The 16,405-nt window shown below is 41.3% G+C and overlaps 3 protein-coding genes across 5 annotated transcripts; all 3 read left to right on the top strand.

Moving 5' to 3' along the window:
- Positions 1 to 1,655: 1,655 nt before the first annotated feature.
- On the top strand, positions 1,656 to 7,862 carry LOC146647171 (protein max-like). 2 transcript variants are annotated; one of them, XM_085391911.1, is made up of 4 exons: positions 1,656 to 1,830; positions 4,921 to 5,028; positions 6,366 to 6,504; positions 6,610 to 7,862. In XM_085391911.1, exons 1-4 carry the CDS (start codon positions 1,795 to 1,797, stop codon positions 6,792 to 6,794), a joined length of 468 nt encoding a protein of 155 aa, XP_085248037.1. In that variant the 5' UTR covers positions 1,656 to 1,794; the 3' UTR covers positions 6,795 to 7,862. The 2 variants fall into 2 exon arrangements, with proteins under 2 accessions (XP_085248037.1, XP_085248038.1); XM_085391912.1 differs by having other exon boundaries at positions 6,381 to 6,504; positions 6,610 to 7,861.
- A 458-nt stretch (positions 7,863 to 8,320) lies between these two features.
- On the top strand, positions 8,321 to 13,541 carry LOC146647170 (ras-related protein Rab-15-like). 2 transcript variants are annotated; one of them, XM_085390636.1, is made up of 7 exons: positions 8,326 to 8,749; positions 10,575 to 10,635; positions 10,722 to 10,782; positions 10,861 to 10,938; positions 11,108 to 11,197; positions 12,421 to 12,486; positions 12,569 to 13,541. In XM_085390636.1, exons 1-7 carry the CDS (start codon positions 8,626 to 8,628, stop codon positions 12,722 to 12,724), a joined length of 636 nt encoding a protein of 211 aa, XP_085246762.1. In that variant the 5' UTR covers positions 8,326 to 8,625; the 3' UTR covers positions 12,725 to 13,541. The 2 variants fall into 2 exon arrangements, with proteins under 2 accessions (XP_085246763.1, XP_085246762.1); XM_085390637.1 differs by lacking the exon at positions 12,421 to 12,486 and having other exon boundaries at positions 8,321 to 8,749.
- Positions 13,542 to 13,962: 421 nt separating this feature from the next.
- On the top strand, positions 13,963 to 15,278 carry gpx2 (glutathione peroxidase 2). Its single transcript, XM_085390828.1, has 2 exons — positions 13,963 to 14,235; positions 14,544 to 15,278. The coding sequence occupies exons 1-2, from the start codon at positions 14,014 to 14,016 to the stop codon at positions 14,895 to 14,897; spliced, it is 576 nt and encodes a 191-aa protein (XP_085246954.1). The 5' UTR covers positions 13,963 to 14,013; the 3' UTR covers positions 14,898 to 15,278.
- Positions 15,279 to 16,405: the final 1,127 nt, after the last annotated feature.

Genomic DNA, 16,405 nt, shown 5'->3' with positions numbered 1-16,405 from the left:
AATGAACAGCTATGGGTAGAAGGTGGGGGAGGGCAGCTGAAATGAGCTAGGCCACCATCTGGCCTTATAATTATATGCTGGGAATAGAAAAGAGCAGATATTGTCGCACACAACACTGCTAATAATCTCCACTTGAACAGTAGACTGTTGAATCTAAGCTAATATGTCATGTCTGATATCATAATGTAAATATACAGTCAAGATTCTGCAAAATGACTGATGGATGTGTATTTGACTCAATGATATGTAAAGCAGTTTATAATGTTTGTGTAATGTGTTTAATCAATCAGTCAATCAATTACTGATATTACTGATCTCAGCCCATTATGTGTATAGAGCACGCTTCTCCACAGAATCAATTTCTTCTATTCCAGCGTCTCCACCACCACGAATGAGACCAAAGAGCTGTCAAAGGACGTCAGGGATGAGAGTGTAGAGTTGCACACGGCTGGAATGGACTATAAGAACATCAGCAGGAAGCGTGGTGACATGGTGACCATTGCTAGTGTGATTATTCGGAAACAGAAAATATAAAGTGACCATCAATCACCTTCTGTCTTAAGGTGGGTCATTCCAAAACTACAAGGGAGATGCTTGTTTATTATATGAAGGGAAGTTAGACCACAGTCACCAAGACGACCACATAATGGAGTGAAATCATGGTGCACCCATAGGGTCCAATCACTCAAGAAGGTGCATCTTTAGTTTGCCAGTGAACATCTAAATGATTTAGAAAAGGCGTGGGAGAAAGTGTTTGGAGGAAGAGGGATGATGTTCTTTGGATCGCACTCATCATTTCTCTTCCTCCAAACACAGTAAAGTACAGACATGTAGATTAAAGACATGTAGATGAGAACCTCCTTCAGAAATGTTATAATGAGCTGTGAATGGGTCAGCATGGCAGTGATCCAACACATACAAAGGCAGTAAAGGAGTGTCTAAACAAGAAACATGTTAAGCTCATGGAGTGGTCAAGCCAGTCTCCACACAGCCCTGTAGAAAATCTGTGGAGGGAGCTTAAGTTTCAAACAGCAGCCAAGATACCTAAAGGATTTCTGTAAAGGGGAGTTGGCCAGAATTCCTCCTCAGATGTGTTCAAACCTCAAGACCAACTACAGGAAACGTCTTACCGCTATGCATACCAACAAGGATTTCTCCACCAAGAACTAAGTCATGTTTTGCTTGGATATTAAATACTTATTCCACTCAGTGACATCCAAATAATAGTATAACTTTTATGTAACGTGTTTTTTTGTTTCTGCATTTTTGGTTGATATTCTGCCTCTCTCCGTTACAAAGAAACTACCATAAAAATCAGAGGCTGTTCATTTCTTTTTACTGGAGCAAACTTACAAATTCAGCAGGTGATTAAATCATTTTTCTGCCATTGTAATATACCACAGTACAACAAAGAACATCATGTTCTATTTGAGAAACCACACTGAGATTTCTCATATCCAAGCTGCTGTGATTGTAGGGGATAAAATGTATTTTGAAGGCGACCCAACTCCGCGGACTTGTGGGAAATATAGTTTCAGCTCCAAAAACATGACATATGCAAATCAGCTTTGTGTTGGACCAAGTTACTTCAATTACCATAGGCCTTTGCTTTACTGCGCCTGCGCTGTAGATGTTTTCCCCGTGCATGTGTGTAGGCGAATCACGTGTGGAGAAGCGGTTGGTTGTCATGTCTCTGCCGTAGCAGAGTTCCGTGCTTGGTTTAATTATCTGCTTCCAGCTTTTGCTATACTTTCTATTTCTTTTCCCCCCTCATACCTTTTTTTAAGTCGAAGAATGAGCGAAAACGATGACATCGAAGTCGACAGCGATGTATGTCTTTTTGTTTCTTCTAGAAGTAGCTAGCCAGTTTGTTAGCTACACAGTAACTCACATTCCTCTCAAAATATGCTATTTGATTGTGCTAGCTAGTTAGCGGGGGTTTCTCTGGGCTAGCACTAGGTTTTGAAGCCTGTATGGAGATAGCTGTTAGGGGGGGCGTTTGAGCTCTTAATTGCTGGCTTTCAAATGAAAGTCGCACACGGAACTGGTGAATAAGTTGGGTAGCCTCGCTACGACATTTGTCGTTTATTTGGGGCAGCTCAGCAAAATAAAGAGGGCTGTTTTATGCTCTTATAACTTAAATCACTCGTTCTGGTGGACCGTATTCCTGCTGTCACGTGATCAATAAAACTTGAAATAAAACGCTGTGTTAAAACTGCAAATATGGAAAAAAAAAAAACATAAATAAAACCAATCATAAACAGCAGTTAAGCTCTTCCAGGACACAAGGTCAGCTCTTCTGAGAGGTGAACTGACGGCTTGCTTGGACATAATGTTCCTTTCAGAAATATAACACGGTTCTGTCGGCTATACCACGCATGCTTTTACTATTTATTTAGTTTAGATGCTAAATGCAGCCCTTGTTTATTCGTTGCATAAAAGGGTAATCCCTTCACGTCTACCTAGATATAGTTAGCATACTTGACAGCTAGCTGGTTGAAATGTCGTGGTTGGTTGTATCTTTAGCTCTGACGTGTGATTTAAGTCAGGCTATGATGCACACACATTTAATACAGCAAACCGAGGCTCAATGAGAATACAGTACTCGATGTTCTCCTATCGTACAACTGAATTCATGTCATGTTATTGTGTTTTCTTGATTATAAGCCCGGCGATTTATTCAGTATTTCTCTGCAAGCCCTTGTTACCTGTTAAATTGTGGTTTCTTGCTAAAAATCCAGCGCTGTAGTTGCATTACAACTAACCACTCTGCCAATGTATCAGTACGCCCACTGTGCGTGCAGGTTTGAATTCCTCGTGTTGCAATAAGCAGTTGCATTTTCCCACCCCAAAGTGCGATGTGGTGTTTTAATTGAGCATGAATCTGAGAACATGACCTAAATATGGCCACATATTTCTCAGAACTATGGATTCCAACTCTAGTGTAGATCCTATTAGAGCCACCTATACATTTACTGTAAGGCTTCATAAGCTCTCATTGTGCCGTGCATCTAACGCTACTGAGCCATTAAGTTTAGAAATGCTTCCTAAAAACAGTTTTCAGCAAAGGCTCAAATTTCACATCCATATTTCAAGTGATGAGCTTTAACTTTGTGAGGCAGATTGTTTGTATTTGTCTTTTGTTTATGTTTGTTTTGATGTATATGTTTGTCTTTTGCATTTTGTGTAGTTTTACATGATGTGTTCACGAGATATTAGCAGTTTTAGTCAAATCTGCCATGTTTGAATCTACATTTTTACGTTGATATCCATTGACATGTAGTGTTGCTCTTACATAAACAAAGAAAATGAAAGTAAAATGTTCCTTCTAATCTCTGCCAGTACCTAAATTAAAAATGATCCGTTTTATACTAACTTTAATATCTGGCCTAGCAACATGTTGTAATGAGTGAGATATAGATAGATAATAATAGATTGGATTTATATAGCGCTTTTCGAGACCCTCAAAGCGCTTTACAATGCCACTATTCATTCACTCTCACATCCACACACTGGTGGAGGCAGCTACAGTTGTAGCCACAGCTGCCCTGGGACAGACTGACAGAAGCGAGGCTGCCATATCGCGCCATCGGCCCCTCTGGCCAACACCAGTAGGTGGTAGGTGAAGTGTCTTGCCCAAGGACACAACGATCAGAACAGAGTGAGCTGGGGATCAAATCGGTAACTTTGTGGTTACAAGATGAGCTTCCCAACCCCTGAACCACGGCCGCCCGGATAGATAGATCGATACACACTCTATTGATCTCACAAGACAAAGTCCAGCGACAGGATACAGAATAGAAATAGTACAGTTAGTGAGTTAATAGTTAAAGTAAAACCCTCACTTAGTGAGAGACATCTTTTATCAAATATATACAACAGTGAGAAAAAAAACCCCTAAAAAATAAGAATGAGGTTAATTTAAAGAAGAGCAAAAAGCTACAATAATACCATACCAATATTTGAATTTACCTGATCTACATCCCGTCTGTCCAGTTCTGGGTTGTGGATGGGGGAGCTGGAGCCTATTCTAGCTGCCATAGGGCAAGAGGTGGGGTACAGACTGGCAGTCTTTTGCAGCGCCAACACAGACAGCCAGACAACCATTCGCGCTCACATTCACAGAGAAATGGGGAGAACACGCACAGGTCCTGGGTGCAAATCTAGCCGCAGCCTTTCCATATAGAGTTTGCATGTTCTCCCCATCTCTTCATTTGGAAAATTTTCACACATATTTGTAACCACTACATTTAAAAGCTAGTTATTAACCACAAACGGATCTTACATGACTCTTAGTGACTCACGAAACAAGGAACACCTTGTAACAAAAAATAATTTCCCCCAGGGATCAATAAAGTATTCTGATTCTGATTCTGATTCTGATTTTAAGACAAAAAATTGGATTTTTTATCTATCATCCAGTCCGTGTTAAGAAAAAAAGGCAAAGGAAGAGTTGAGACTGAGTTAATGTTGAATTTTAGTTACGACTAAGATTTGCTGGTGCAACCCTGAAAGCAAACATATCGTGTCCTTGTAAATACTTCCAGCACAGGTTCCTGCTTGTGTGCATATATTGATATTAACCCAGATACACGCAATAACCGTCTAAAGATGAGGCCTTCTCTTACTGCAGTTTAAATCACTTCTGTATGGCCTGGTAAATGGCCTGTATTTATATAGCGCTTTACTAGTCCCTAAGGACCCCAAAGCGCTTTACATATCCAGTCATCCACCCATTCACGCACACATTCACACACTGGTGATGGCAGCTACATTGTAGCCACAGCCACCCTGGGGCGCACTGACAGAGGCGAGGCTGCCCACCACCAGTAGGCAACGGGTGAAGTGTCTGTATGTTAAAGAAGCGGACGTATGTAGTTTTTTTGTAAATGACCTAAACTTTCTCTCTCCCCTTTGCAGGCAGACAAGCGAGCACATCACAATGCGCTGGAGCGTAAACGCAGGGACCACATTAAAGACAGCTTTCACAGTTTACGAGACTCTGTGCCTGCACTACAAGGGGAGAAGGTGAGGAAACTATCTATATATTGCCATAGACCATTCATATTGTGCCCCAGAATCCAGATCTATGCTCGTCATCTCTCCGTCATGCCTAGAGGAAGGAGGAAATTGTTATTTGTAGAAACAGATGCCTCGCCAAATATTAACGACGTGTCTGATAATGATTCACAAGATCATTCATCTCGTTGGTGGATTTTAACAAGCTTGTAGACACTGCTGTCAAAGCAAGCAGCTCTGTAAACTCTGGCAGCTTTGCCAAATAAATGCTGGATGAAGAGTGATGTTTCTGCTTATGCTGTCCATTTCATATTTAATACTATTCAAGTTCAAAAGGCAGTTAACGTACAGTTGTTGTGTCAACATGGAGATGAGATCATTTTCTCCTCTGTTAAGCCTGATTTGTAGTACTGTGTTGAATCCCAGCTGCTTTATCTTCGTTTGCTTTTAACTTGTACCTGCGCTGGTCTGCCATCACAAGTGAAACTGAAGCTGATAATGCTCAACCTGGAGTTAATAGATATGCAGTGCTATGCAAATCTAAAAGCCACCCCTCATTTCTTTATATTTTGCTAGGAAAATGGGAAATTCTGTCGAAACACGTGCAAACATACATGAAAGTACAGTATGTAAGTTAAAAACAGAGTCTGTACAGTTTTAATGAGCTTGAAAATCACTATGTGGTATGACGGCTTTTATTCTTCAGCACAGCCTGAACTCTCTTAGGCAGCTTTCTTATAGTAGTCTTCAGGAATAGTTCATTGAAAGCTCTTCTCTGGATGTTGGCTTTCTTTTGTTACATTTGCTGTCACAATGATCCAACACTGCTTCAATAATGTTGAGGTCCAGCCTGTGGGGAGGCCAATCCACGACCGAGAGTGTTGTAATTGCGTTGTTTTCTATCCTGACTGAAATGCAGGTCCAAATAATGACAGAGCCTTTACGGATTGCTGCAGCCACTCACTCTTTTACCTCAGATTAATACTGAAGATGATTTAGACCAGAAATTTCTAATTTGAATTGATCACTGCCCACTGCCACTGATTTTCAGTCTGGTTAGTAATCTGTATACTGTGTTAACACTGCATATTTCTAACAAACACAGTCGCTGTTGCTCAAGTTTGCATTGCTGCAAAGTTGTGGCATCAACATTTGTGGTCAGCCTGCGCTGTTGGTTTAATACGGTACTACAAAACAAGCGTTGACCCATCTGCCCGAGGTCGCTGACTCCTGGAATAGTTCTTGTTAACTTCTTATTTGAATCCAGATTAAATTGCAACACACTCTGAACTGTGTATAACAGATTCATGCACTTTATTGGCTGCTTTTTCACACGGGCCTCACAGAATTCTGTTAAACAGGCTTCCCGAGCACAGATTCTAGACAAAGCCACGGAGTACATCCAGTACATGAGACGAAAAAACCACACCCACCAGCAAGATATTGACGATCTAAAGAAGCAGAATGCACTGCTGGAGCAGCAGGGTAAGCGGTGCTCTTGTTAAATAAGTATCGCACATTTTTGTCACGTGGATTCAATCTCAGATGCCGTAAACAACGTTTGTTTCTATCTTTGTGTACGACTTGCAGTTCGTGCACTTGAGAAGGCCAAGGGGAACACTCAGCTCCAGACCAACTACTCTTCCGATAGCAGCTTGTACACAAACCGCAAAGGGAGCGCCGTGTCCGCTTTTGATGGTGGGTCCGACTCCAGCTCTGAATCAGAATCAGACGAGACACCAAACAGGAAGAAGCTGCGCCTGGAGCTAAGCTAGATTTGGGTGGACCCCGGCTCCTTAGACAGACTCTTTTTACCCACCAGCCCCAGCTCCTCTTGCCTGTCCGCACTGAGCCCTGCCTTCTTGCGCTAGCCCAGGAGACGAGGTGGAGATCGTGTGTGAGAGAGGTGCTATTATGTATAAAACGCTTCTACCTTCTTTTATCCTTCTGGCAAGCATCCTGTCACTCCTTTCGTGGCCCAGCAACAAAGTTAAAAATCCCCAAATTGAGGCAGCTCTGCAGATTTGAAGGACTTTATGCCTTTCAGACCTCATAATAACCATTCATATATGTGGAGATGACAAGACTTGAGTAAAGCTACAAAAATAACCTTTCCCTATTGGTTGTTTTGGTCAACCTCTCCAATCCGGTGGAGGTGTGAGACTTTTGACAAACGGTAAGGGTAGGAATACCTTACCTTTTAATAATAATAATATTAATATTTTTCCAGAAAAGAATGTGAAGTTGCTTTTGGAAAAACAAACCCTGTCTGTTATGCAAAATGCAGCCCTCCTTATTCTGTGTAGTTGACTAAAAGTTTTGTCTTTTGAAATGTTGTGTAATCAAAGAAATCCCTCTATTTATAGTCATGCACCAAGAAGAATTTCTTACCCTTATATCTATATACCTATATAATCTGATGTCTGAACTCCCATTATGTTTGGCTTGATATTTCAAAGTTTCAGCTATTTATTTTCCTCTATTTTTAATATTTTTAAATAAATTGTGGTTAAAAAATCCCCTCATTGATATTGAATGTTGCACAATGCAGTTAAAGGCATTGTCCTTTATTTTTGTCGATGGAAGTTCCTTTTCAGTGTGTGGTATATAACACTGTATACTCTTAAATGGTGTCGTTTCTGCAAAGAAAAGCCTTCCCTTTGATTTGCCTGTGCTGGGAATGTTTCTCTTTTTTTTTTGCAGAGATAAATTAGTGTGTACCTTATAAGATTTGTTTGTTCCATTCCATGGAAATTACAGGTATGTTGTACATACTGCCAACGGTTGTCTTGCAAGATAAGGCATACCTTTATTATGAAACTATAAATAAACTATTTTATCCATTTTGGATGAATTTGTGACTCCTGTGTTTTTAATGTAAAAAAAATAGCCTGATTTTTGCACATTAGGCATCCCCAACAGCATCCTTTTTTTGGTGTTAAATGCAGGTTTAGTTAAAGAGCCAGTTAATTCAATAATCTGGCAGGTTTAATAGGATTTGAGAATCAGAATTTGCTGATGGAATTAAGGTAAATGATAAGAAGGATTTGTTGAAACTTTGGTAGAAATAAACCTTTAAATGTTCCTAGATCACAAGGACTGGATTGGCTACACACGGAGATATATGTGTTTGTCTTTTCACTCATATTTAGAGATAAAGTAGAAAATATGAGCATCGAGGAACATATAAACTTTTATTTGCGACATAAAATGACATCAATCATTGTTTAAATATTGAATTTAGACTTTGGCCAGTGTGATGTGTCCTGACGCTCCCTCTACAGGAAACAACGTTCAAAGACGCAGGTTGTGTGCTGCTTTCCAGTGCCGTAGGAAATTGCAGGCGTAACCAAGAACGACATGTAGGATGGTGAAGTACTACTGAAATATTTGAAGGTGATAGTAAAGCACACGACGAACCACAAAAATGTTAGAAAAACGTTCCAAGACATCTGACTTTGTAAAGTGCATCAAGTGGCGCTCTTTGAGTTCAGCGTGAAAGTTTCCGAGGGGCCTTGAACGCATCACCCAAGCAGAGGACAAGCAGCCAGTTTCAAGCGCCGCATCAGACAGGCATGTTTTTTCATCATCGCTTAGTTTTGGGTCATGGCTAAACAGTACGACTTCTTGTTCCGGCTGCTCATGCTCGGAGACTCGGGGGTTGGGAAGACTTGCATGTTGCGCCGGTTCACGGAAAGTGACTTTGACACTACACACATTTCCACCATCGGTAAGCCATCCAACAGGTTTTCAGTGAAGCTTTCTCCAAAACTCATATCAGTTTTTTTCCCCACAGGTTGAACCAGTTAAACACCGGGAAATTCTTTTCCCTGGATGAATGTAGATGCAGGGTTTTAACATTCAGAGCATTTTATTTTAGCTTTCCCATTTGTTCAGAATATAAAAGTGGGCCTACTTATAGGATTAAAGGGCCTCAAGTTCAAACAGCCTCACATGGGAAAGTTTGCCTAGAAGGCTTTCTGTTGCCCACGCTAAAGCACAATGAAAGTATAAGATGGAATGTTTTTGCTTAATTAAAGGTTAGACACGTAGAAGAGGTCTGATAAATTACGTCTCTGTCACGAGCGTACTGGAAATGGGAAGGGAGACGACTATTTCTTCTGCTCTCAAATTATTTGATATGCTATCTTATATCTTTCCCCCCTTGATTGGAACTTGCGGATTGATGAGGCCATTAGTGCTTCATATCAGTACTGCCACTTTTCCTGATTGTGTCACATACTAATGAGTTGGAACAAAATGTGGTAGGCCCTGTTTACCTGTTAGACTGTGGAGCATAATCAGGGTCAAGTCACACCAGAAAATGCAGAGTGGAAAGGCTTTACATGGGATTTGGATATTTGGAATAGTGTCTGATGATGAAATCATTGCTAAAAGAAAATCACTGTGACAGATGGTAAGAGGGGTTCGTGCTGATATGCTGTGTTTGTTTTTTGCCAAATGTAGTGCTGTGCATCATGGCCAAACATCTCCACCTTGGTCTGGTTTGTCCAAAAGACATTGGAGGTGTGATGGTTAGTACGATCTGGGTTCTTGCTGCCTCTTACAGCAAGAATGTCCTGTGTTCAAAGCTACTGGCTGGTTGGTCTCTCTGTTCCTGCAGGGGTTCCTTCCAGGTTCTTTGCCTCCCCCCCACAGTCCAAAAGTTTGGTGATTCCAAACTGGCCCTAGGACGGATGCTAATTTAGGCATGTAGGCGATCGTGGCTCAAGAGTTGGGAGTTCACCTTGTAATCAGAAGGTTGCCGGTTCGAGCCCCGGCTTGGACAGTCTCGGTCGTTGTGTCCTTGGGCAAGACACTTCACCCGTTGCCTACTGGTGGTGGTCAGAGGGCCCGGTGGCGCCAGTGTCCGGCAGCCTCGCCTCTGTCAGTGCGCCCCAGGGTGGCTGTGGCTACAATGTAGCTGCCATCACCAGTGTGTGGATGTGTGGATGACTGGATGTGTAAAGCGCTTTGGGGTCCTTAGGGACTAGTAAAGCGCTATATAAATACAGACCATTTACCATTTAGGGTCTGAGATGTAGCTCTAGGGTTGTTGTTTTTTTTTTGCCATTTTCTGCCACTGAACTTGGGTTAAACTTACTGTGATGTCTACTTCTGGGATATGCGACAGATCAGCAAACCTTTCATAACTTCTGGCTTTATAGATGTGATGACACTTGTTGATGATCAGTTAAGTACATCTGAGTACACTTCCTCACAGGACTGCAGAGAGTCTTTAACATGACTGTACATAGTGTAGGATCAGAAATGTTTGTCTTTGAGTGGATTTTGGCTTTGCTAGCATGATGAAAACTAAATAAGAAGTAGATTAAAAGAACTAGTTGAATAGAAACCAGCAAAGTTACGTTGCAAACCTTTATTCTGTCTCCTAGCACAGAAATCCCTCAGTGTCGTTTACACCTGTTTAGATAACAGTATCTCCGAGGAATCCTCAATGAACCTCAGGGACATTTGTTGGCAGTTTGTGATTGTATTTTTGGAGGTTGCATCCCAGCTTACATCTGTATTTGCATTTTCTTTGTTTTGGTCAGGAATTGATTTTAAGATGAAAACACTGGAGGTAGATGGAACCAAGGTGCGAGTACAGATATGGTAAGTGACATTTTTCTTTCATTGCATTCACACTTGCTGCCATGGGTGATTCCCTTTTGCTGATATGCGTTTGGTCCTCCATGCAGGGACACAGCTGGTCAGGAGCGCTATCAGACCATCACCAAACAGTACTACAGGAGGGCGCAAGTATGAGCAGCCAAGAGTAAACTTAGATTTCTGTAACGCAGCTTTGATTCCTTAGTCCTCTTTCCACTTTTTATGCAGGGTGTCATCTTTGTCTACGACGTCACAGACAAGCTGTCCTTTAAGCACATAGCCAAGTGGGTCAGTGATGTGGATGAAGTAAGGCAATAAGCACTCTGTTCGCTGCCCTTCGCAGCTGTCCAGTATTTGTGTTCTGGCTGACTGAACTTTAGCTGCTTGCTAAACAATCAGTGGCTTAGAGTGACTGACAGGATGATGAAGTCCACTATCCCTGTGCTTGACTTCAGTTTTTGTTGTTTTCTTCTAGTATACTACCCAAAAAATGGAGACCATATTGGTAGGAAACAAATGTGATGATTCACTCAGGAGGGAAGTGTCAAAGAACCAAGGAACCAAGGTTTGATTGAGCCTTATTTTCCGCTGTGCTTTAATTAGTATATTATTGATTTTAATTTGGAGATTGTGTTTTAAGTACTCAACATCATAATATACAGACTCCCATATTGTAAGTCAGTCTCCTGGTGGCCTCCAGTTTCTTCCATTAAACTTCCTTAAACTTGATGATGATTACTGTAATACCTGCGCTGGAAAGCTTTGTGTGTTTCATAAATGTCACTTAAGCTGCCAGATCAGCTCGAAACACAGTCTACACAAACAATCCACACACTGCATACAAATTCAACCTGTCTGTCGGGCAACTTGGCAGCTCGATTCGAGAAGTGTGCGCACAACTATCTCTGTGCTGGCAGGCTCTTAGTTGTTTCTATTGCTCAGACAGCCTCAGGCCTTTTTACCACAAAGACACGGTGAAGACTTGAAAACACTCCCAAATAAAATCCGGACGGTTGTACAGATCATGTGTGTGATGAGTAGTTGTTCATGTTGTAGAAACACCAATATGAACTCTTTCTGACCCTGTTAAATTAGACGATGAATTACAGCCAAATGTCATTCATCAGAATGAACGTTCCTCCGAGCTCTTCACACAGACCAGGACCATCTAGATACTAAATACTACAAAATATTCAGTTATACTAGACTCAGTCGCTGCTCTCATGTTGGGAATAATGTTGACTTTATTTTTGAGGTTTTAAAAAAACACTTTTGCATATTTGAGAAGAACTTTTATTGAGAAAATATGCAATATGGTTCTGGCATAACTTATTTCAGGGAGAAAAGGCTTTTAGAGGCACTACTATCAAAGTCCCAGCTTCCAAAAACTAATGGCTGATACCAGCATGTCTCTTAAAATAGAATACTGTTCAACTGGTTAGGCTGAGACAGACAAACGCTTCCTCCCACGTTTAAAACATTTAGTGAAATCTTTTTAAAAATCATATCGCTAAATAAGATAAACTTTTTATAAACCTCTTACTGCATGTTATAATATTAACACAGCACACAGCAAAGCCTGAAGGATACACCTACATCCATGCAAGTGCATAATATGTATAAATCTTCACACTGTTGACACCCTGTGCTGTTTAATCAGTATTATTGTGCCAGAGTATCGCCTTTGCATTTAATTGATTTTTTAAAATTATATTTATATAGTTTTGGAGAAAAAAGGTATAAAATAGTTTTATTATTTCTAAAAATATGCGCTTCAATTGTCTGTAGTTAGCAGGATCCTATGGGATGGAGTTCTTTGAAACCAGTGCCTCCAAGAATATCAACATCAGTGAGGTAGTGGATTTTCTTGGCAACATTTTTTTCTGGGTAATTCCCCGCCGCATTCTTTTGTTTTCTTTCTTCCTTCTTCCTCCAGTCATTCGAACGTCTGACAGAACTCGTGCTACAGGCTCACAAGAGGGACGTGGACAACCTGTTGGGATCTCTGGACAGCTATCTGGATAAGGCAGGTCTGGAGGAAGACAAAGAGAGCACAGTCCCTCACCTTCCTCAGAGGAGCTGCGCCTGTTAGAAACAAGATGGCCATCATGGTGCCACAGCTTATAGTTGAAGGCGCTCTGACTTGATTCGGTCCCCCTCTGCCCTCTTTGTGGATGCTGTGACTTGTTGGCCCAGGGGTTTAATGAATGGGTTTCACTTTTTGCAAGTTTTTTTTTTTTTTATCACACTGTGTTAAATGCATTTAGAAGCAGCTACCAGCAGAGGGCCAATTTTGTTCCATGATCGCTGAATCTTAAAGCTGCTGAGGTTCCCGGAGAACACGGTTTTGTGTAATAAAACTATCCATACCCACAATTTCCTCCTTTAAAATACAGGTTTGCACCGAGCAGCTGCTTCGTCACTTGTTCTTCATATTTTGTTAATATATATTTTTTTAAAATTGAATAATTTGGTTGGTGCTGTAGATGAATTGTGGATTCAAATCAACAATCGTTTATTTGAGGAGGGCGGAGGAAGAGGATGGAGGCAATGACGAAGAAGCCGGAGGACAGAGCTGAATTATTTACACCTCGAAATTCAAACCCAGCAGGGGTGGAGTTATTTACATAATTTACTATCCTCCTTTGACGGAGACTCTGTCGTGCCATGTTCGAAGACCTTGAATGCTTGCTCATGCATTATCATCACGAATGTGTGCATTTGCGTTACAAATGTGATTGGCATTGTGTGCTAAAGGAGTGTTACCGCTCTTTGAAGTAATGTACTCAGGCTCTGCCAAGTTGCCACTTGTATGTAATTTTTTTTAAATGATATGTGCAGGTTGTTACAAAAAAAATAACAAAACCACTGTACGGGTTAATAAATTAAAGTTTTCATATTAAAGCTAATGAGATGTGTCGGGACCTTGCTGAGTCATTACATTAGAATGCAAGGAGTGAAGTCCTGAAAGAGTTCAGACAGATTCATTCATTTTTAATCACCCTCCGTGAAAGACGGGGGATCATGTTAAATTTTTGATGACAGAGAAAACTGATACATGTTACAGAGATGCCGTAAAGTAGGAAGTACGTGCAAGTTTTATCCCTAAAACACTCTTTGAGAATATAATTACATTCACTTCAAGAAAGTCAGTTTACTTGATAAAACTTTAAAAATCCTGATAAGAAGACAATTAGTTACGTTAATCTATTTCGGACTTCTTCAGAGTATAGGATGGCAGATGGAGATCACTTTCCCGCAGGGCCATTTGATCCTTGTCAAAGGCAACTTTCTGCCCTAAATGAATCAGGTGACCAAGCGCTTGGATACAGGCAGCTCGAGATCCCCTCTGCCTCCACTGTGGCAGAACCAGAGGACGAGATGACGTTCATCGCGAAGACTTTCTACGACCTGAGGGCCACCACGCTGGAGGGAGACTCTGTGGACTTCAACGTCTTCAGAGGACGGGTGGTCCTCATAGAGAATGTGGCCTCGCTCTGAGGAACCACCACCCGGGACTTCAGCGAGCTCAACCAGCTGCAGAGCAAGTACCCCCATCGGCTGGTGGTCCTGGGTTTTCCTTGCAATCAGTTTGGCTATCAGGTGAGTTCAGCAGCAGAGTTTGAAGTCACTTAAAAACCTCTCAAATGTATTACTTAATGTACCAGTTCTGTGTTATTGTTGTTGTCACAGACATTTTCCTTTTCCCAATCCTACCTGGGTCTGGTTTGAGTTAAAGTCTGACTTGTATTATTGGCATTAGTGTATTTCCTCTTTCCTAAAGCAAGTTACAGGAATTGCATCATTTAATAGTGTGCAAACTGTATCTGGTACTGATGGTTTGATACTGAAGTAGGATTTTAATCATCTTCGCTATCATAGTGAAACCAATGAATGCTTGTGCTCTGCAGGAGAACTGCACCAATGGTGAAATCCTGAATTCACTGCAGCACGTGCGTCCAGGTGGAGGCTTCAAGCCCATCTTTACCATCTTCGAGAAGTGTGACGTCAATGGAACAAATACCCACCCAGTTTTTGCCTATCTGAAAGACAAACTCCCCTATCCCGATGACGACCCAAATTCTCTCATTCAGGACCCCAAATTTCTGGTTTGGAGCCCCATCAGCAGGACGGATATCTCCTGGAACTTTGAGAAATTCCTCATTGGGCCAGAGGGAGAACCCTTTAAGCGATACAGCAAAAAATTCCCCACCATTGACATAGAGCCTGACATTCAAAGACTGCTAAGATTAACTAAGACCTAAGAATAGCCTCCATCTCTTAATGACTTCTCATCCATAACTCTCAAAGCTGTCATGCTGTCCTCCACACCGTTGAGTCTTATTAAATGAGGGTGATGTTCTAAAACAGAATAAGGGAATATCATCGGAAGCCTTATAAGTGCTTAACAGTTGTGGATGAATGAACAGTGTAGTTAAAAGTTTACACATATGTACATTATGCATGAGGCAAATGATCACTTTGATGTTTTTTGTTTTGTTTTTTTTATCACATCCTTTTGTTTCTTGTTCTTTTCCTGTTCGTCCAGCAGATGGTGCTGCTGATTTAATCCTAAACTTCTCTCGTGAATTAACATTCATCACACACACATAATGTTTGCACTGGAATAAAACCTTCAAACCAAATTCGTCTCCCACTGAGGTGTGATTTTTAATTGGACCATATATAAACATAAAGATGCGCTCCACTGATGTAAGCACGACCAAAATAGAGCTGGAGTAGGCATAATAATGAAGCTTTAAATACAGTGGGGAGGATGTGGAATTATTTGAAACAGCCTTTCAAAAAATTCACAGCGCAATCTTCTAATTATGCTTCCTCTTGCCCGATGAATCCCTTTTTAAAATTATCTCAGAGCCTCCCACACTAATTTTCCAGACCTACATTTTTAAAGTAAAAACATGCTGAAACCATGCAGCTACATGAATGCTTTATCACTACAGTGACACCTTAAGACAAACCCAAAGTCATCCATGTAGGGTAAACAGTGACCTCGTTACCTGTGTTATGACCTGCCATGCAGCTTTAGCTTTTTATGCAAAGTCTGCACTGTTTGCAAGGCCTGCTTTGCAGGTTCGCGCAGGGCTTTGTGCACATATGCTGACATCTACGTCAGCACAACAGGCCACACGGCGACCTCATGGCAGGTGGGTACATTTAGAAACACTAAAGCAGGGCCGGCCCGTGGCATAGGCCGTATAGGCAAATGCTAAGGGCGCCGTCCATCAGGGGGCGCCACGCCAGTGCCACAAATGTTGAAAAAAAAAAAAGTTGGTACTATTATTTCTAAATACAAAAAATAATCCCACGTTAATTAAAATGCAAAGTAAAGCTTATTTAATAGAAATATTATTTGTTACAACATTACACTACACTGCTGATGTAGGGGGGCGCCACCTAAAATCTTGCCTAGGGCGCCAGATTGGTTAGGGCCGTTTCTGCACTAAAGTGATACTTTTCACGGGTTTTACTTCCACTTATAGTGGCTGTGGTTATTGTAGTAATACTTAGTCTCGTTGCATATTATATTTACATATCCATGCTGTCGTGATGCGCCAGGGCATTTGATTTCCCTCAGTGTGACTGCAAGGAAAAGCTTCACGCCCGTTGGGGAGAAGCAAGAGGAGCAGCGCAAGGGGCCTCTCCTTAAACCCTCTACACTGCTCCCATCTACTCACAGCTTGCAGAAAAATATCACCAAAGATCAGTTATTTTCAACAGGTGACTCACTCTCCCTCCATCCATCCATCAA

This window comes from Rhamphochromis longiceps, linkage group LG19 (assembly GCF_057381845.1).
Source record: "Rhamphochromis longiceps isolate RC_006_pf linkage group LG19, R_longiceps_female_GT1.1, whole genome shotgun sequence".
NCBI lineage: Eukaryota > Metazoa > Chordata > Actinopteri > Cichliformes > Cichlidae > Rhamphochromis > Rhamphochromis longiceps.
Note: the sequence above shows the minus strand (reverse complement) of the source record. Positions and strands in the feature narration are given on the sequence as shown.

Coding starts and splice junctions, on each gene's coding strand:
- LOC146647171 (XM_085391911.1), top strand. CDS start 1,795: ATGAGCGAAAACGATGACATCGAAGTCGACAGCGAT. Junction 1,831..4,920: donor ACATCGAAGTCGACAGCGAT/GTATGTCTTTTT, acceptor TCCCCTTTGCAG/GCAGACAAGCGAGCACATCA. Junction 6,505..6,609: donor TGCACTGCTGGAGCAGCAGG/GTAAGCGGTGCT, acceptor TACGACTTGCAG/TTCGTGCACTTGAGAAGGCC.
- LOC146647170 (XM_085390636.1), top strand. CDS start 8,626: ATGGCTAAACAGTACGACTTCTTGTTCCGGCTGCTCATGCTCGGAGAC. Junction 10,939..11,107: donor GGGTCAGTGATGTGGATGAA/GTAAGGCAATAA, acceptor GTTTTCTTCTAG/TATACTACCCAAAAAATGGA. Junction 12,487..12,568: donor AGAATATCAACATCAGTGAG/GTAGTGGATTTT, acceptor TTCTTCCTCCAG/TCATTCGAACGTCTGACAGA.